Source organism: Rhinolophus sinicus, chromosome 12, assembly GCF_057876585.1.
Source record: "Rhinolophus sinicus isolate RSI-liver-muscle chromosome 12, RSI-T2T, whole genome shotgun sequence".
In the NCBI taxonomy this organism is placed as follows: domain Eukaryota; kingdom Metazoa; phylum Chordata; class Mammalia; order Chiroptera; family Rhinolophidae; genus Rhinolophus; species Rhinolophus sinicus.
The window spans coordinates 10,481,204-10,503,048 of NC_142512.1; the positions used below are offsets into that span (position 1 = coordinate 10,481,204).

The window sequence follows — 21,845 nt, forward strand, 5'->3', positions numbered from 1 at the left end:
ACTTTAATAATTTAGTTACAAGATGGGTGACTGAATAGAAAAGGTGAAAAAGGAGAGTTGGGTAAGAAACTGCTACTACTGAAGGGTGTGAATAATGACACCTGTTGGACAAGATATACCAGCAACTCGAAAGGTAATTGGAACACAAGTAGTTCACCAGGTTTTTTAATACCCTGGATGAGAACTCTTATTTACTTCTACTCTCACGAAACTGCCTTTTGATGACTAATTCTGGCTCCCAAGTACTGGGAAGGGTAATGCCCTGAAGGACCTGAATATTCTAAGCACTGAATATAAATGAATAAACAAAGCTGGACTCCAGTTTAGGATTGATCTTAATTTGGCAGCACTGGTCTGACATACCCACTGCTTCGATAACTTCACCAAAAAATGTCAAGAATTATTATTTGACATTTAAAAGTTTAAAAGGCCAGATTAATGAATAGGTCAACTCATGTTCCAGGATACGAAGGATAAATGTCCACTTTTAATTCTCTCATAGTACAGAAAATCACAATAAATGTCTGTGTATGTGTGTGTGCATATGTACACATACTTTTATATCCTTCAAACAGTGGTGCAGTTAAGTCAGAGATATGCTTAACTCTGTAATTTGCATTCAATGGTATGCCCCAAACACAAACGGTTGTTTTTTTTTGGCTGACTACAGCTACTATTTGCAAAGCTCAACAATGTTTGGAAACACAAATTAACCAGTCCCTAATGAAGTAATTTAGACAAACATCATTGATGGTGGCCAAAACCATCACGTGAAAGGCTCATGGGGAACTTGAGTCTATACAAATCACAGTAACAGCACCTAAACCCACACTGATCAGTCTTAATGAGCCTACAACCAGAAATCACACGCTTCCTGATGTGATGCAACAAGAAACACACAGCTCCACCTATGAAGTGTTCTTGCCAAAAATCTGAATCTCTACATGAAGCCTGTCTATCTAGCTACGGTACCAAGTAACAGGAAATACAGGGCAAAGAGGAACATGTGAAACATTAATTACTAAGAGGATGTAGTCAGCCAAATCCAATGTGCAAAATGCTACAAAATACATAACCCAATTTTTTTCAACGGATAAAGGGCAAGAAAAAAAAATGAAGAGAAGAGGGAACTACTCCAGGTCTAGAGAAACCTTAAGACTTATCAACCAAATGCAATGTGTGTGGACCTCACTGAGATCTCAGCTTGAAACAATCAACTGTAAGTATGGCATTTGTAAGGCATTTGAAGAAATCTGAACATTTGAGTGGCTATCTGATAATTCTGTGTTGTTTATTTAATGGTGTAACATGGTATTGAGGTTATGTAATTAAGAGTCCTTATCACTTAGAAGATATGTGACTGACAGACCTGTGGATGAAATAATGACAATTAGAATCAGCTTCAAGATATTTCAGTAGAAATAGATGGAGGGAAGAGGAACAAATGAAATAAAATTGGCTGTATATTGATAACTGTTGATGCTATGTAATGGGTACACGGGGTTTATTATACTATTTCATTTGTGTGCGTGTTTGAAAACTTCTATAATTAAAAGTTTTAAAAATTAGATAATTTGCTCTCTTTCACCCCTAACTAAAAGAAAGTGGGCGGGACAACTCATTGTTAGGAGTCTCTCTCTATATACAAATCTGTCCGTATGTGTGCATGGCTATGCCCCCTTGTCCGCTGACTCCCAAGTTTCCTGACCTACCCATCTTGGTCAGCTGTTCTCCAGACACACAAGACTCTCACTTGAGAATCCCACAGCAATTCATTTGCTGCATCCATCTAGGCCAGAATAATTCTGAGTTCTGTACTGAACATTCTTCCCCAGTGGAAGGACCCCTAAGTCCCTAGCTTCAGAGCCACAGGAAAGAATCTTTCCACTTACTGTTGTGTCAGGCTTATTAGTAACATTATGAAACTCTGTGGGGCCAGAAAGTCAGAAATGACATAAACGGTAAGTCCAGACCTCCTGACCATTTGCGATTAAAGACCCTCAAAAGCCATTTGGTTTGAAAACCATTCCTTTGAGCGCCCACTGCTTTCTTTCAAGAATCCATAAAACACTATGGTTGACAGCATATAACCTGTGACCAGACCAAGGTCACAGTTGTGTTACTCATTAATTGTATGACTTTGGAAATTTTACTTCATCTTTCTGTGCTGCAGTTTCCTCATCTCTAATAATTATTATACCTACTTCATAAGGTTGTTGTAAGAATTAAAGGAGTTAATATAAAGTGCTTCGAACAAGGTTTGGCACACAGTACATAAGAGTTATCTAATATTATATCGACCACACGGTCTGCCTCAACATGTTCAATCACTCAAACATAAGCTTCTACAGCACGGGCTCTAGATTTAATTCATCTTTAAAGACCTCGGTGCCTCTTACCATCAGTGGTATACCTATATTTGTTAAATATCACATTTGTGTAATGTTATAAAAGGTTCTCTAAAAAGGAGTGAATATGCTTATATACACTTTTGTTTCCGATTAATGCTCATTTAATTCTACCTAATAAGGTGATGAACACCAACATGGAAGCTACAAGATTTTTTAGAACATCTTTTCATCTGGACACTTGAGCCTGGGTTTTGAAAGCATTCATAAAATCATGTAGTGAGAAGTCAAGTATTTGCTATATCTTGTTTGAAAACCATCACCCTAAATTTTTAAGCTAAGTTGAAAACCACTTTGATTAACTTGAGATTTAGTTGGGAAGTCTCTGAAAACTTTCCATATCATTTCTGCCCTTTATCTGTTCAACTACAAAAGTTTTGTCAACTATCCCTTCATTGTTCATAGTAAAGTTCAACTGGCAGCTGAAGGGAAACTTTCTGCAATGTGGGCAAATCACTAATTTTTTTTTTTTTGTTCAAATATATCACACATTAAGTTTCTCTAAATGATTTTTAAGGTGCAATAACTTTTCGAAATGAAAACTTTCTTCTTCTAGCATCAAAAACCACTTTTCAGGAGAAATTAATGTTTCCATCAGTTCTACGTTCAAAGATAAGTAGGCAACGTTCCCCCAGCAATGGTACCGCATAGAAAGGGACAAAATGAACCTTGACTCCTCCTACACCACTACTACAGACCCTGGGTTTTCATGAGTCTAGAGGCTGTTTCCAAGCAGATCGACTGTCCACTGGCAATTTACCACAGTCCACAAAGACAGTGATGAATATACTGGACACTAGTTGGGCTTATGGCTTATGGTAAATACCACAGAAGTCTCGTTTTCAACTAACTTCAGCATCTACATAAATTTAAATAAACTTTGTTAAACTCCAATAGTAGCAAATGTGGTCTTTCTGTTTCTTAGGGCTGCTGAAAAACTTAGCTTAGTTTTAAAAATTCCAAATGATAAAATGTTAGTCATTGGGTATACATTTTTGCCACATAAAATGGCAAACTGGAAATTTAATAAGCTGAATTTTCTAAGCTCTTAGTTCTAAATGTAGACCGGCTTGGCCCTCCCTCCACTCCTTACTCCCCCCAGTTTTCTCTTATACTCCCCCTCCAAAAAAGTTAAATACTCTCTTGAGCAAAACATCACCTTTTGTAGACATTTCTTATCAGGTCAAAAAACATATTAATGACATCCTCAAATTTCTAGAAAGACTCATAAAACATTATCACTCCTCTGTATTGTTTCCAACTTAAAAATAATTAGAGATACTTAATTTAAAAGACTATCTTCACAATGAAATGAGACTCTGTCATTAGGATACCTCCACTTTTTTCTCCAAATACTCTGATGTGCAGTGTGACCAAAAACAATCACTACCTGTAACCCAATTTCCATCAGTGACTTCGAAGATAAGTCACCTCTGGAGCATATAATTTTCTAAATAAACATTCCATTGCTATGCAAACATTCCCAAGGCAAACAGCTTTTAAAAGCCACTAGGTTTTTAAAGCTACCAAAAGTGTAAAAGTAAACGCTACAGACTCAGCACTATCAAAACTTGTCTTGAGCACTCAAACCTCTACAGCCATGGGCTAAAAATATCCTGAAGTACAGGAGGGAAAGAAAGACTAAAAGAGCCCTCGTGTGAAAACGAAATATTAACAGAGTATTTTCCAAACTGCTAACTACTCTCACATTGATTAGCACAGGACTCTGTTGGGCATTTTCTGAAGACAATCCCTATGCGCCTGGATCCTTAATGGGTCATAATTCTCACGCAGATTAAAAAAAAATCAGAATGGTGATACACTGAGGTAAATTGGACATTTATAAAAGGATTTCTCAAAAACTGTGTTTCTAGGCAAATCTACTACTCCCTTCAAAAAGATTGGTTTTATAAAGCAAAGCAAATCATATACTAAAAAACAGTGTTTACATGTTAGCTCATTAGAGCCATTGACGTATGATTGATAATTCAAACTTGGTCATAAATCACATAAACATCTTTACAAGTACAAATTATTTTGAAATGATAAATGATGAACTTATCAACCTTCTAAATGTAGGAGCTCTACATTGTAAAGAATATTTTTCCCTTAAGTTGTCTGACTTTCAGACTTCAGAAAAATTCAATGATCCAACAGTGTTAAAAGAAACATTGCTATTTTAAATAATTATAACTTTATTTATTACATATTATCTTAAATATATATTATCTTAAACATATATATTTAGAAAACAAAGAGCAAATAAATGCACAAACTATAATTGATTAAAAAAAAACATAAAGTGCAAAGTGGATTTTTATTGAATTTCTATAAAAATCTGGTTCCAAAATCAAATACGTAATCTCACACTATTTGCTTGTGTGTGTGTATATACTTATACACACATCTCCAATAAAACTCCACTAACTTATAACAGGCAATTGTGATAAACTGATTGGAATAGTGATGTGGTAATATAAAAAAACAAAAACTAGGTGAAAGGCAAACAATGGAAAAAATTAATCCTTCAGAGCTTCCATTAGTCATCAGAATTATCTTACAATCCATCTTTTCGATTTGTGGTAGAGAATTCAGCATTTGAAGCAGCAGTAACTCAAACTTACTACTTTTAACAAGCTCTAGTTTTGCACTCTTTTGCCCCATCCCCTCCTATGACTACTGTATGGTATATAATTATTTTTAGTAAATTAATTAGAAGTTTTTCTGATAATTCTGAAAAACTCTTAGAATAGAACTGGAGATTCTGACACTAGAATATGCCCTAACAGGTGAGAAAATACTGCTTTGGTGATTTGAAGCCCTCTATTTTTAAAGAAATGAGTGCCCACTTTCAACATAAAGTTAATGTCTATATTCCAGAGCAAACTGGAAGATTGATTGTCTGCAAATATTACAAAATTGTACTTTTCATTTTTAAGTCATGCCAATCACAGGACCAGTTTTGGAAAAAGGTGCTGAAAACTTATCCTAAAATGTAGGTACCAACAGCACAAAAATCAATGCTGTCAACTTAGAGCACCTCCAACACCCCAGCTCCAAGCCTCCCTCGTGTGTGCTCCCTTTCCTAGAATCTTCACTGAAGTCCCAGGCAGCACACACAGCTCAGACCCACTACTGGATCTCTGAGTCATGGTCTGCAATCAGGAAAGCAGCTACCCTGAGACCCCTCCTGCTCGGTCTCTCCTGACAGAACAGCAGGAGCAAAGGTGCCCAGTACACATCTGCTCTGCACTGCCTCACCCTGGGCTAAGTTGCTAGTGGTAGTTGAACACGTACAGTCAACACAAGATCAGCTCAAGTTCACTGCACTAACAGCCCACTAAGGGGAGGGATCAATTCTATTCATTTCTGTACCAATAATCTCCCTCGCTTTATGATACCGAGGTATCTAATACATGTTAAGTGAATGCATGTATAAAACTGTGTTGAATCCGAAAAGTGGGAAATGAAGAGGGGGACATCCCAGAGAGGGAGAAATAAAAAGGGAGATGTGAGAAAGCATCACAGTGTGATGAGGCAGTGAAGGCTACCCAAAGAAAGCCTCCAAATGAGAATATACATGCGTCCTTGTAGATTATTCCATGTGTATTAAAACAGGCAATGTGCAAATTTATCATTTCTATAACAATGGGAAAAGGACAGGACTATTTAGACAATCTAAAGGTATTTTTATTCTACCTACAAAGCTGTTTATAGACACTGCATACACATTTTAAACTTAATAAAATCAATGTTTCTCTTGTTTTACGTCCACAATAGGACTAAAAAAAAACGGCAACAATGTGAATGCAAAACATCAGCATTTTTCTTTAGATGTTATGTCTATAAAAACTAAAAATTATATTAAACAGACACTTTATACTAAAATGTGAATGAAAGCTAAAAACTGTCCTAGTAAATGTGTGAAAAGAGCATAGAAGTTGTAACGTCATTACATATATATATAGGTATGCTCACTATAGGAAGAAAATACCGTTCCTACTGTCTTTAATTTAAAGTAAGAGAAGAATGATAATATGGATCAATTAAAGTTTTATCCTAGGGTCTAGGTACCCTACTCTATTACTTATTATATGTTTGTATCATGGGTAAACCATTCAAGAAATAAATCTTTGTTAACTACCTTTCAAAGGAACTCACAGTATTCAATCAATGGAAATTAAGCGTTTATTTCCATCATAAAATTTAAAAACAGCAGAAATGTTTTCTCCAGATTAAACTTTGTTTCCTCTGAACTAACTTTCTTAAGAATGATACATTATCAGAGGATCTAAAACATACAGCATGGTGACTATAGTTAACAATACTGTACTATATACTTGAAAGTTGCTTAGAGAGTAAATCGTAAATGTTCTCAAAAAAGAAATATTAACTATGTGAGGTGATGGAAGCGTTAACTAACTACTGTGGTAATCATTTTGCAATATATTAGTGTATCAAATCACCACACTGTACACGTTAAACTTACACAGTGTTATAGGTCAATTATATTTCAATATAAGTAGGGGGGGAAGAGTGACATATAGAGAAAAGTGGTCATCATTCTTCCTCTCTAAGAATAAATACGCAGAAAATGAAACTAGTTACATTTATTTTATTTTGGGATGTTTTTAGATAAACTGGAGAATAGTCTGAGTTGGGATTTTTTAAAACTGCATTTTTAATACAAATGATATTTAACACAAATGATATTTAAGCTTTAAATGCATTTGTTTTAGTTCTATAAATTGTGCTTTTTACAGAAAACATATTCTGTATTCTATGAAGACTCCTGTCCTAATATAAAACATTGGGGGAGGGGAGAGGCAGGAGGAAGAAACAAGCTTTGTTTTAAAGAAAAATAATAAAATGCATTAAATATATGGTTTAAAACAAATCAGTTTTAAAGCACTAGATCTTTGATAGTTATTTATTTTTTGCATTACAATCTTAAAAGTGAACTTTCCTCAACTTGTGACTTAAATTATGGTTAAGTTCAAATTCCTACATACATCTTTCATAACTATATACGCATGTATACCTATCGATACCTTTCTATACCCTGTATATATCTTTCTAAAACTAGTATATCTTTCAACATCTATATACATCTTAATATAATATATGTATATGTATATATATATATATCTTTCTATACCTGTATGCATTTGAATATCTATATATAATGTCTTTATTCTAGTTCAATTTCAAATGGAAAACATGAAAAATTTACAATCAACAATATAACAAATTTTTTTTTCTTTTTGTATGTGGAAAAAGAATGAAAAATGGAAGCTCTTTTAATGTAAAATTGCCATGGTTGGTTAGTTGAAACAATAGTAGACACATTCCCAATACCAAGATGGATATGAAAAAAAAATAATAAGTAGCATAGTATCATAAAATGTGTAGCTTACTTTGTGCCTTTTCACAGAAGTTTATCTGAAAGCCTAAAGTAAAAGAGATAAGTTCCAGTTCATTTACTGTAAATCAAACAAACTAAAATTAGAACATGACATTGCATTTTTATATTACATTTTGAATCAAACAAATTTAGGAACAGTTCAAATCACATAACCCCCACCATCACAGAGATAACTGTAACACACGGGCTTTCTTTAAAAATTCAGCTTTTTCTAATGTAGATGTCCTTTAGTATGGTACTGAAATCAAGTTTAAATTATAAGAGTTATACTGTCTTTATCTTTATTTTACACATCTATTCAATAAAAAGAACAGCTATTAGCCCTTGGAAATTAAGAGTAACTTTTAAGACAGATTTGTCTATTCTTTCAACCTACAAATTCAAAACATATTTCCAGTTATTTTATTAACTCAGATTAGTGACTTAGAAATATTCTTAATTACTACCTATATTTCAAAACTTTTAGTAGCTCCTAAATTGTGAAACCTAAACACATACAGCAACATTTCCTAGTCTATTTATTAGCTAACTTCCAATGATAAGACAATGAACTACTGAAGAGGTGCTGAAATTCTTCTGAAGTAGGCCTGAAAAAGGAAAAAAAAGACCACGTCCCTAGGAATAAGACAGAGTAGGACTTCAGTTATAGGAAGAAAACTTGTAAATTCTCTTTAGAAACATGAACATTTCCCAAATCCAACTGAATCTGTTTATACCTTATGTATATAGTGTATACAGGTATAAGTTTTTAGAAAATGTACCCAGTAAAATAAGCTGTATAAAACAACAGCCTTCTCAAAATATTCTTTCACCCCCTTAGTTCATCGGGTGAACAGCTGGTTTTCTTAGTGGTCTACCTATGCCTGTGTTTATTACTGCTTTGGGGAACAAAATGGAGCAAGTAAATTTAGAATGAGTATCACTTAAGCATGTACTTACACAAATTCAATCAAAACTTGTTAAGAAAAAGAACCAGGACTAGAGGAAGAATATGTTTAAGTAGTCTTCCCCATTCCGTTATTAAAACGCTTAGGATTCTAAGAAGATAAAGATCTCACCTATAATGCAGAAAACCGAAAAATGCTAAGTGGCTACTTTGACAGGAAGGTGCCTTCGCGCACAGGCATAACCCACTGCTTACCACTTAACGCCACAAACGCAGTGGAGGAGGAGGAGGAATGCAGACGGCACGGAGCAGAAGTACTGGGGGCAAACCTGGAGGCAGGGCACGGACACTCGTCTCTACCACTGAAGCTCAGTAGGTGCCCCACCAGGTGTGCAGCAGAAAGACCGCGTAAAGGAAAAACTCGGAGATCCAGGGATCCTATAAGCCTAAGCAACTATCTCCTCCCCGTCAGCCATCTCCTCCCAGGCAAAATGAGCCGAGCAAAGTCAGGAGGACAGGGAACGGCTCTCTGGAAGCACCGATGGGACAGAGAGCACGGCGGAGTCCGAGCCACAGGTCAGAAGCCAGTCTCCCACGCTCTCCCACTGGAAGAGGGGAGGAAAATCCACCTGTACCACCATGGAGAGGAAGCTGATTCAACACTGAAACAACTTTAAGGCAATAGTTACTCTTCTCTGTCTAGCTTTAAATACAGACAATGGTTGCTACTAGGTAGCAAAAATAAAAGGTGAGAGAAGAGGTGAACAAAATAGCAATATGAACGAAGAAAGGAACAAGAAAAATAAATTTGAAAGGTATGAAACAATGAGTTGCATCTCTGTATATGGTTGTATAAAAAAACAGGTTACATGATAAAGCATAATAAATAAATAAAAATGTTCAAAGGTATATGTAACATACCAATTCCTCTCTAATACTTAGAAGTTAAGCCCACTTTTAAGTACTTAAAAATTCTCAAAACTTGAAGTTCTGTCAGTACAGAATTAATGCAAGTAGCTGAAAAGAGAAGGGGTGAAATTCTCAAAGCACAACTAAGACAACAGACTTGGTCTTTTTACCTAATTATGGATGAAGAGACCAGGTGAATGAATTCTAAGCCTTGTATATCAACATCCATCTCTGCATCATTTCTCACTCAAGAAAGACTTGCCGACTACTATCTGACCCAGAGTCCACTGGGCAAGTGAGGGCTAAACTAACTGGAACTGAATGGCTCATCTTTTCCTTGGAATTCCATTTAATCTTATCAATTAAATCAGATAAAAAGCTAGTTAGCTAAATTGTTCCAGACCTCTAAAAGACTATATATACTGTACTACTATATATACTATACTACTATATATGTAGATATTTATAGATACATATACAGATATATATATATATCCAGGTTATCTATATATCAGATAGATAGATAATCTGGAAAAGAACCTGCAATGGTCAGAAAATTGGTGCTTATAGTACACTTAGGGAAGTACAGGACAGCTTCCCTAGCTTACACTCAAGGGCAGGGGTGGGGGAGGGTGCCCGGGGACCACCAGCATTCTTGTACAAGAGAAAGATGGTGGGAACACAATGGTGAGGAAAATTTCCAATATCTTCAACTTGATGAAAAGTCAGTGTATGGCTATGCTATAATTAATCCATCGATATCCACTCAAATATGTTCAATTCTTGAGATCTCCCTGGTCTCAAAAGTTCTGTCTGAAAGGGTGTTTCCTTCATTTCCTTTAAGTCCTGCATCTCCCAGAATTCTAGGATCAGGTGACTCCGCTGCTAATAACCAGTTTATCTGTTAAATCTTAGGTGCAGCACTCTTTTACCCTGGTGAGTTACTTATGTGTACCCTGGGACTTAACTTTACATGACACTCCCTTCAAATTTTAGTCTTTCTCATTTTATCTGGCCCCAGGCAAGTTTTTTTCATTAAATCTTAGACCCCTAAGAATAAATATCAAGATGCATTAGACAGAGTGCCAGTACGCCTACAAAAGAAATCAAGCCATGTGGGGCACTTCACCCTCCCTCCTTTTTCTCACCAGGCCTCTCCTACCCTCTTTCCCACGTTTCCCCTCATTCTTACCCTCTTACCTCAACCCTGAGAGCCCTTAACTGGCCACAACTTAAAACCTACAATTGACTATATTTACCAAATGAAGTGAGCATGTCTACATTAGTTTAAAAGGCTGTTTAGGATGTGTGTAAGTGTACATAAAAATAAGAGTAAACAGTATTTGATAAAGCAAAAAATGAAATGAAGAATGCCAGGAGACCAGGGTTCCAGTTCAAGTGTGAAACTTAAGTCATTTCACTTGAGCCCATTTCCTCATTTGTATATAAAATTAAGAACAGTATCTGCTAATCTAATCTTAGAATTTGAAAACAGTGTGTTTACACCTAATTTTGCTTGTGTAATGACCCTCATGCGGTGTGGCAGTTACCTCTCTCCCCTTTCTCTGGGTTGCTGTTATAATTCAGGGAGGGGGCAGGGGCACGAGTGCTTTCCCCCTTTTCAGTGGTTCCTCATGGTTCCCTGGACATCTTGATATTGTCCTGCTGCAAACGTGTTGTGAGTTACAGTCTGAACCCACACTAATGTAAAGAAAATCAGAGCTGCCTCACAGGGTCACGCCCATAGACCAAGCCACCAAGACTCCCTTCTGAGAAAAACACCAAGACTCTAGTTGTCTGCAGCCTTAAAGCTTCAACCTCAGAAAGCTGGCATGTGTCTTAAACTGCAAAATTACTCATAATACATCATTATGTTCTAACACCTAAGAATTTATCTAAGCTTGTCCAAAATGTCTATTTTCATAGTATTTAGAGTCCCACAAGATGTATTTCCTGCTGTTATTTCATTTAGCTTTCCTTGCTTCGCCTGTCTCAAACGTAAAAGGGAGCCACCTTAAGTTAGTAATTTCCGGTTGTCGACATCATGAACAATTTATTAATATTAATCAAATCCTTTCCACATTGTTTTTAAAATTCAGGATCTTGTCAGTTCCCATACGTTAGTTCTTTTTCTAAGTTACGTAACTTAACGCTGTATTGTCATCTCCAGCCTGTTCACTGAAGCCTAGCACACCCAGGGAGAGCAACTTAGTAACTATGTGACTGGGCAAGTCTCTAACCTCTATCAAGCTTCAATTTTCTCATCTGTAAAACAGAATAATAATACACCAGTGCTTTGTGATGATTAAATAAGGCAATATATCTAAAATGTACAACAGAGCCTGGAATAAAGCAGGTTATTGTTATCAGTTATTATTATTCCTGGTCTCTCCCTCAGGTGAGCAACAATTGTGGTACCTTCCCTACCAGATCAGCTTAACGTGCAGAAAACCAGGCCCTCTCCTTCCATTCCCAATCACCTCAAGAGAGTTACAAGTGAAGAACTCCAGGCAGCACAGGGATCTCCGCCCCTCTCTCTACATTTCTGCTACAGCCCTTCCTACAGACTCAGCCTGGTGTCCTGAGAACTCGAACAACTCCAAAACGGTGGATACTTCCTTCCCTCCCCCCACCCGCTTCCCCCGACAGGAGCCTAACAGGAGCCCAGATCTAAGGGATACTGACAAACATATCAGGGGAACCACTTAATGTCTCTTATTTTTTAGCAAATGCAGGCAATGCATAGACACAGGCATGTCAAATATATAACAGAGCTGTATCTGGCAACACTTGTCTCCCTCTTTTTAACATTTTGCTTGCATGATTTTAGGTAAGATGCAACACAACGTGAACGAGCTGCTGGGGTGTCCATGCCATCTTTCCCTGTGGTGCAGAATGACATGTTCTTCAGGAATCAAGTTGTGTAAGATGTGATTGTTATCGTCTTTCAAAAGGTCCATCTTGAGTCGTGTTAACGACTGGCAATGCTCCCTCTCACTGTGTCAGGCCAATCTTCTCCCTCCTCGCCCTTGAATCCTTTCTGTAAGTGCACATTAATTCCTGACCCTGCCAAGAGTGTAAAGAAACACAGGAAGACTTTCTGGAGTCGGGGGAAATGGCTAGAAGGTAACCCATGCCCATTAGCAGGGACAGTAATTTGCCCAGATGGCAGATTTAGCCAGGATGACAAATTATGTTACTCTTATGCTAAATGGGTTCCTTTTATACATTATGGATAGTGTTCAAAGAGTTCTAGTACCATTCATATTGACAGTGGCTTCTTGGGCCAAGCCCTGATTCAAGTTTTCTACTTACTTGTAAATTCCCAATCAAAAGGTCTCCAAATTCGAAATGCCACTGCAAACTCTCCAGCAAGGTGAGCACTCTATTTCATACAGGTGCATCGAGAAGAAAAAGGTCTCCAAATTCCACCCAAATGTGGCTGGAGGCTTAAACCTTCCACCCTCTGACTGAAACCTAAAATAATCTCTCCCTTCTATTCCTGAATTTGCATTACTTCTGGCAAAGATTCTTCTCTCAGACCTGAGTGGCTGAAATGACCTAAAGACAGCTCAGAGAACCAGGTGAGCCTGTGTGATAGAGAAGTAAGAAGAGCAAAGGCTGCCAGTCATACAGGTGGATTAAAACCCACCTCTACTAGGACAACTTACTTAATTTAAACATCAGTTCCCTCCTCTATAAAAGGGGCTATGCCCAACTACCCTTAAAGGATGCATATGAGCATCAAATTAGGTAAGATACAGAACAAGAACCGTTGACTATTAGCGTCCCTTTTTAAGTCTGAATTAAAGTTTCTCAGGTTGTTTCATTTGCACCATCTCTGTCTCCTAGAGATGGGAGACTGCAAAGGAGATGGAACTGGACTATGTGTGATAGAATTGACTATGATCTCCAGACCCCTAAAAGGAAAACTCTGTGGGCCCAAATCAATCCAGCTTCTCAAATTAGGTAGAAGAAATAGGATGAAAAAGAGAACTTTATAAAAAAAGAAAACATGACTCAAAATACAAACTTAACTTATATCGCACCTTAAACAAGTTTCAGCACACATTCCCTGTGATAAGGTACATTAAAGCAAACGTGATAAAATAAATATCCTAAAAGCAATATATTGTTCTACTTTTTAAATTTTAATACTAGAGTTGTTCTCATTTTTAAGCAAACATAAAGAAATGTAATATGTGTTTTCAGGAGGGACTAATTTTCTGAGCTGGATTTTTATCAGGTTATAGCAAATAAATGGTTAAATAAATAAATAAATAAATAAATAAATAAATAAATAAAATGCAACACACTGGGAAAGGCAAGCAATTCTAGGACTTGGGACTACGTACATCGAATGTCCACACAATTCAGTTCTTTAAAATTAAGGTACAGGTACCCTGCTATGGTTCTTGAAACCACAGACTAAATGGCAAATAGATAGTCCAATACAATCACAAATATTATATACTCAAATATAAGAAAAAAGTATACTGATTTTAAATCTTCACATTTTCTTAATGGATATGCTTCATTACACTTGAAAGATTTGTGTGATTTTTAAAAAGTAGAATCAAACTATCATCTTTTTACTTAAATTGATACTTATCAAATGTTCAGCTGGGGATAAACAGGTAAAGGTCTGGACTAGTCCATAAGTTTCTGTTCAATATCTATGTTTGAGACCTAAGAAGAAAAAAAGAATACCTGTCTAGCACAGCACAGTAAGAGAGACAGAGGCACCAACAACATGTCCTATGTTTCCTGTGACAAGTACTTTACAAATGCCTCCATGTTCTTCAGAATCTGCTATAGATTCTAACCATTATTTCTTTTTTAATTTTTAAAAAATTGACGTCTTAGTTACCTGAATAAAGTTTGAGAACATTTTACTTTTCCCTGCTTTATCTTCTATAATAAATTTAACATCTTGTGTTTATGAGATCTTTTAAATCTAGTCCATTTTAAGTGACTAGTAACAACTAACTCAGGTAACCATGTCTAATAACAATTCTTATATCCTTACAGATATCTTACAATTTTCAAAGCACTTTCACATGCAATAATCTAATAATGTGATTCTCATGATAGCCCTGTAAGGTATTATCCCTATTTTAACAGACGAAATACTTAAAGAGTTCAGAAAAGGTGGGTAATTTCCCCAAGGTCACAGAGCTTGTACATGGCAGAACAGTTGCATGAAACCAGGCAGAATAAAGATTCATCAAGCATATTCTGAAAGGAAATGCTCAAATGAAAAATGGAAATCAACAGGTTAGAGAGAAGGGTAGGACCCATTCATAATGAAGCTAAAGAAACTGTGAGTGGATCATGAGGGGTTAGAGACTCATCTACTAATAATGAAAGAGACCATTAATGAGACCATTACAAATAGCAGTATTGTTGCTATTAACAATGATGGTGGCTAACATGTATCGTATCCTTATTACATGCCAGGCCCATGCTTTACATGCATTCTCAAAGTACCTGTGAAGTAAGGATTATTCCTACTTTGCAAATGAGAAACTGAGGCTTGGAAAGGTTAAATATCTTGCCCAAGGTCACAACAATCTTAAGTCCCGATGAGGGGATTCAAATCCAGGACTCCAGAGCTCTGGCTCTTAAATAAAGCACTATGGTTAAGAAAACAGTATTTCCCAACCTGGACCTCTCTTGAACCTCAAATGTCAGAAGTGGTCCAGGCTGGGAAATACTGAAAAGGTGTGCAGGGTTACCCAGTGGCCCACACCCACCCAGGGCCTATCACACAGAAGGACCTCCAATGTCTGTTACGTGAAATGTCTTCCATATGTCCCAGAACTGAATCCTGCTGTTTGAAAGAACGTAGTCATTAACTCCCAGAAAGGCAGTGTTTGGGGTGGTTAAGTAGAAGCAGACTGTGGGGAAGGGGTGGAAATATACCAAACATCTTTTAAGGCCATCTCTGAGAAGTCTGACCTAAAGTCAAAGATCTTTGGTAGATGAAGTATTGGAAGTTAGGCTCTAACATTACAAAACAAACAAAAAAGAGAAATTCTAAATTGCTGCTTAAGTTCATGCTTTATAACCTGAACTGTGCTGGACAACATCCTGAGAATTTCGAGCACTTCTCTTCATTCTTAGTAATCGAAAGTTCCTAGAATACTCCAAGCTCTTTCCCACTTCAGAACCTACACACACTGTTCCCTCAGCCTAGAACTCTCTTCATTAGCATAAGAGAGTCATCTTTCCTGGCAGGTCTTCATTGACCATCTATCTTATCAAAGTAGACTGCCCTCTCCCCTATTATCATCTATCACAAAACCCAGCTCATTATCTTCCTAACACTTTTCTCAATTAGTAATTTTTCTTATTTACCTGCATATTGTCTTCCCTCCCCCATCCTATCAGGAGGGTAAGCTCCATCAGGGATGAGACAGTCCGAGTCACTCTTTTCTATATACCCAGCACTAGAGTACTACCGTGTTTCCCCAAAACTAAGACCTAGCCGGACCATCAGCTCTAATGCGTCTTTTGGAGCAAAATTAATACAAGATTTGGTATTATTTTACTATAAGACCAGGTCTTATATTAATTTTTGCTCCAAAAGACTCATTAGAGCTGATGGTCCAGCGAGGTCTGTTTTGGGGAAACACGGTATACCTAGCACTGGTCAAATGCTCAATAAATATTTTTTTAACAAAAAAATAAATGTATACAGTTTTTTCACATTATCAACCTCCTTACCCCTCCAAAAAAATACCAACCCCAAAAAAGATTTTTGCATATTCTTATGAGTCACCCATTTTGGATACGCAATACAATTCCAAATTTTCATTTTGCTGTTTCATTTCACCACTTACCACCAACTAGATTGTAAAGCTGTAAGATCAGAAAACCCATCTTACACTTCAACTGTACATTGTGCTGTGCAACACAGTGGCATCCGATAACTAATTCAATTTGAATTAATGACCGAAGGTCTGCACAGAAAGTGTCCTCTGAGCTCTGACATCATCCTGTCTATACATCTATCACCATTTTTTACGTACATTAAAATTATCTCATGGGGTGGGTGACAGGGTTATACAAATGAATATAAATCCTATCTGTGCTTCCTGAATCACACACACTCTCGTAAACATGAAATAGTCAATAAATGTTGAACCTAACTCGACACACAGTGAAGACACCAGAAGCCCTTTAGGAAGATTCTAATCAAAGAGTAACCACGGTCACACGGATCACCAACTGCTCCTGCTGATCATCCAACAGAGGCAGTTTGCTAAAGTTGTCAAGAGATATCTGAGATTCCCTTATAAAAAGGGACTCTGCTACTCGACATTCCCCAATAAACTTCAGGAAATGTTCCCTAATGGGCTGGGGCCTGGTATTTTCACAACAGCCCCTGTCAAGAGCCGCACAGGGCTAATAAGCATTTCCAGTGGGAAAAGCCATTAATTAGGAGAGCTGCCTCAGATGTCCAGACACTAGACAGTGCCACCTTGACCCCTGCCTTTCCATTTCCTGTATCTCTCCATTTAAACCACTCTTTATATATTTATGTATTTATTTTTCTGCATGCATCGCTAACACAGAAATCCTGGCCCGGAACAAATGGCCTCTCAGGCCAACGGCTGTGTACCTTACAGGTGGCACAGGCCTGAGCAAGCCCCCGCCCCGCCCAGCGCACAGAAACCCCGCAGAAGTTTGGACACAAACGGTCCAGCAGAACCGCGGAGCCCAGAGGTCAACTCGGGGGTCCGGCTGCAGCTGTGCCCTAAAGGGAACCAAGATGGCCCTGAGCGGGGCCCCACGGCGGCGGCGGCGGGGAGCCGAGCAAGGGCGCAGGGCCGAGGGGCGCCGGGCCGGGACGCCGCCGCCGCCGCCTACCTGAGCGGCGCGGGGACCGGGAGCCAGGCCCCGCGGCGCCTCCCGCCCCGCCGCAGCCCGGGCCGGCGCGTTCCGGCAAACGCGGGCGGGGCGCGCGCCAGGTAAGCGGCGGCGGCGACTGGGGTGGCCGCGGGGGCGGTGCTGGGCCAGGTGGGCCCCGCGGATCGGCGGGGCAGCCAGGCAGGGCCCAGGAGCCGAGCGCAGGCGGAGGCCGCGGCCGGGGCCTGCGCGGGCCGGAGCCCGGATCCAGGCCGAGCCCGCGGCGGCCGGCATGGGGCGAGAAGCCGCGAAGGAGGGAGGCAGGCGCGGGCGGCTCCGGCGGCTGCCTCAGCCGGGTCCGGGGGCGTCCGCGGCCGCAGGGACAGGCCGCGACGACGCCGACGGCCGCGCCAGGGAGCCGGGGTCTCAGCGCTGCTGCGTTCCTTACCCTGCATGCTGCTGACGGCCGGGTGGCCCGGCGCCGGGGACCCTATGGGGCCCGGGGTGCCGCTGCCGCTGCCACCCCCAGAGCCGCCGCCGCCGCTCGGGCTCGGAGCCGCCATTGTTGGGAGTGAGGAGCCGAGCGGCGCCGCGGCGGCTGCAATGCAGCAAGCTCGGCCTCTCGCTCGGCCAAGGGGCGCGGCCTCCGCCCGTCTTGGGCCCGCCCCCGGCACGCCCCGGACACGCCTCCGACACGCCCCCGCCCCGGCCTGACGCGGAGCCGCTCCAGATGCTGAGCTGCAGAACCGCCCAGGTCCGGTGCCGGACCCGAAAGGCAGGCAGAGGTCCTGCACCCAAGCTGCGCGTCGGCTCGCGGGGCCTAAAGCAGTTTGCAGAATTAGGAGTGTGCGTGCATTTGGGGGAATAAGAAGGTACGTATAGCTTGCAACATTCCCACAGAGGTCTGTGACCCCAAACGTTTAAGCACCCGCTTGTTGCATCTCAGAACCCAAAATCAGAATAGTAATGCTGAAAGTGATCCCAGGGGTCATGCTTCTTGTCTAGTCGCTGACGCGGACCTTCTAGAGCAGAGCTGGCTCTAGCTATGGTTCCATCTGGAGCTCTTTTTAAATCCTGCTTACACTCCAATCCTCTACACTGCCCTGGGGGTTTTAAAGGGTGCTACTCAAAGTACTGTTCATGGACACATCCCAAAACCGCTGAATCATAATATACATTTTAACATTATCCCCAGATAATGTGTGTGCACATTAAATGTGAAGAACAGCATCTTAAGTACCCAACAGTCCCTGGCCTCCCAAAATACACAGCCCACATCACCGTCTTCCCTTGAACACACACTGGATTCCCTCCCACACTTCCTTGGCACCTTATAAGACCAGTCATAGCCGTTATTATGAATTACATAAAATGACAATCCCAAAAAACAAAATCAGATTTCTTCCAGTGCTTTGCACAGGGACTTTGATTTTAGGAAGTCAGCAGCTGAAAGCAGAAAAATAATCCTCTGAGGCTAGGGTTTGTGAGCCCACATAAATGTAATTAGAATACTGAGACATAGGTCTCTGGGCAAAGGTATGTCTTGCCTAAATAGAATGACCAACTATGCGATATCCCAAGTTATCTGAACTGTGGAATTGGATGTTCCCTGCCCTTTGGAAATATTGCACAATGTATACCAGGACCTTCTTCTCCAACCTCCCTCCACCCACCTTATCCGTGCTGGGATTTCCTCATAGCATGCTGGAAATGTGTCCTTAATCAAAAGAGCTCCGCCTTCTTGCTCCAAACCGAACCTCAGCCATCACCTCAATTGTTCAGATGCTAACAGAAGCTAGAGATAAGGCTTAGGGGAAGTAAAGTGGGGAGTCAATAAAGACAAGGGGAAGGTGAGCTAGAATAGGTGTACTTAAATGCAGAGCCTTTCACATTCCTGTCTGCCAGACTCTCCCTAGAGGGTTTGGCTGACTGAGCAATATCTCCAGTCCAGGTCATTATAAACATTGCCAAGTCCCCATCTAGGGTGAATCAGCAGCCCACCTTGCTCTTGTATGTACTGGGGAATCCTAAATGTGGGGTCCTTAGAGGAGAAATCTCATCAGAACCAGAAAGGAAAAGTTCCCATCTAGGCTATTCAGCCCAGAGTACAGACGAAGTCGTCTATCTACATGTTCTGCATAGTGGTGACGGAAGAGAAATAACAAATGACGAAGAAAAGCAGGAGCTGTGGCTCCCTCCATTGTCCCCTTTTAAGGTGCAGATTGGAAGATGGCTTTCTTTACTTTGGGGTTTGTTTATATTTTAGTGTCTGGAGGAGTTAGTATCAATAAGCAAGTGAAATTCCTCTTTCAAAACATCAACACAACTTGCCAACAATTAGAAAACATTGATGCAGAACAACAGGGACACACACACCTTGCATTTCTGTTGGGTTGTCCACTTTGGCATACTGACAAAAGGCATCAACAGCCCCACAGTTTGCTGGCAATGAACCAAGTACAGTATCCTGTCTTTATCGGGCCCCAGGTGAGGGATGACCAGATAAATACCCGATCGTTCTATTTGAGCAAGTTTCTGACACTTTATTGCGGTACCTGCCAGTAGGGTTCCCCACCAGTTCCTCTTGTCTAAATGTCACTGTTGTGTGTGTTATCTCATTTCTCCTTTCCAGTTCCAGAATCCTACCCCCATTCTTTGATGTGGGCAATTGATATGGTCACAGTATTATGTAAAGTGCTACAAGCCCCCTTTTCCATAGAAACTTATTATCTCTTCAATAGAAATCCTAGAAACAATACTAGAGATTAGGCAACTGCTAGGAAAAAAATTTCAAAAAACATATAGTTTTTCAGTATTGTTTTAGATTATGTATGTTACATTTAAATTTGTTCAAACAGAATTTAATCAAGTAAGAAAAACATTGACCTGATAGAGTTAAATTAACATAAATGAGAAAAATATATGTGACAAATAAACCTAAGGGAAAACATTTAACGTAGGAAATTCAGGAAAGTTGAATTAAAAGAGTAATATATAACTAATTAGGTTTTTTGCTTAATCATACCTAATGCTGGGTTTGTGATAAAACTGACAATATACTTGCATTGATGTTAGCCTGGTAAATTGCTGGCTAAGAACCAGGAAGAAGAACCATCGATTACGCCAACATATGGGCAAAAACGAAAAAGGACCTCGGTTTGTTCAAACTGATGAAGCTATGAGATTTTTTAACTTTTTCGTAGCTCATATTTTTCTTATGGCTTTATGGGTTTTTTTCTTATGTGTTTTATGGTTTGTTATTGACTGAATTGTGTCCCCACAAATATTTGTATGTTGAAGTCCTAACTCCCAATACCTCAGAAAGAGACTGTATTTGGAGATAAGGCCTTTAAAGAGGTAATTAAGGTAAAAATTAGGTCATATGGGTGGGCCCCAATCCAATATGACTCGTTTCCTTATAGGGAGAATAGGCCACAGACACATAGAGAGGCAAGACCCTGTGAAGACACAGGGAGAAGACAGCCATCTACAAGCCAAGAAGAGAGCCCTCAGAAGGAACCAACCCTGCTGACACCTTGATCTCCAACTTCCAGCCTCCAGAACATGAGAAAATAAATTTCTGTTGTTTAAGCCACCCAGTCTGTAGTGTACTTTGTTATGGCAGCACTAGCAAACTCACACGTGGTTCAAAAAATGAATTGCTTAAAAGAAGTACAGACTTTTTAGTAATAATAGTAGTAGCGGGCATAATTTGGGAGGGGTAGGGAAAGGCAATTAGGCAATATGTATCAATAACCAGCCAATTCACATTTATAAGAGTTCCTTAGGAAAACGCCCAAATGGGCCTGAAACTCTTGGCTCTGCCATGTAGTGACTTTTCCTTCCTACTAGAGAGGATGGGAGTAACAGATTCAAACCATTGCTATGAGCAGTGTATAGCAAGATCAGAATGCCCTGTCCTGAAAGAGGCTACAGAGAAGAGTCAAGTCTGCATATACCCTGCTTAGAGCACCTTTGCTTAGAAATCTAGCTTGCTGGTTCTTTTTGATACATATGTCTCAATGGTTAGATTAAGAAGACATTTTTCACTTCACATTGCAAATAAATTAAAAGTAAATTTCAACCGGATTTCACCTTAGGATGTCAATTTCAGCCTCCAAGAAGGTAATAAGAAGGGTCAGACACCTCTATGGTATTTGGCTGGACCAATCACCAGATATTCTCTATAAGCACTCAGCAGTGGGCTTTGAGCAAAACCTATCTCCTGTCTATCTCCAAATCACTGAGGGCTCAAGACCAGGCCATCTGATGACTGATTTAGCCTCTAGACAGAGGGCTGCAAGCTGTACAGGTTTCTGGATATTGGCTGATACTGCATTTAATTAGAAACAAACAGCATATG

The 21,845-nt window shown here is 39.6% G+C and overlaps 1 protein-coding gene and 1 long non-coding RNA gene across 6 annotated transcripts in view; one reads left to right on the forward strand and one right to left on the reverse strand.

The window, feature by feature from the left end:
• Positions 1 to 18,123, reverse strand: part of MAP2K4 (mitogen-activated protein kinase kinase 4) — a 115,777-nt gene extending 97,654 nt beyond the window's left edge. For 3 of the 5 annotated variants that reach the window (XM_074320701.2, XM_074320699.2, XM_074320698.2), the window contains exons 1-2: positions 17,931 to 18,123; positions 7,826 to 7,858 (exon numbers count right to left, since the gene is read on the reverse strand). In XM_074320701.2, the coding sequence (XP_074176802.1) occupies positions 7,826 to 7,858; positions 17,931 to 18,045 (148 nt within the window). In that variant the 5' untranslated portion in view covers positions 18,046 to 18,123. The remainder of the gene's footprint in view (positions 1 to 7,825; positions 7,859 to 17,930) is intronic. The other 2 variants (XM_074320700.2, XM_074320702.2) reach the window with 2 other exon arrangements.
• A 92-nt stretch (positions 18,124 to 18,215) lies between these two features.
• On the forward strand, positions 18,216 to 21,077 carry LOC141568996 (uncharacterized). The gene is made up of 2 exons (XR_012492354.2): positions 18,216 to 18,354; positions 20,905 to 21,077. It is a non-coding gene; the product is annotated as an uncharacterized LOC141568996 (long non-coding RNA).
• Positions 21,078 to 21,845: the final 768 nt, after the last annotated feature.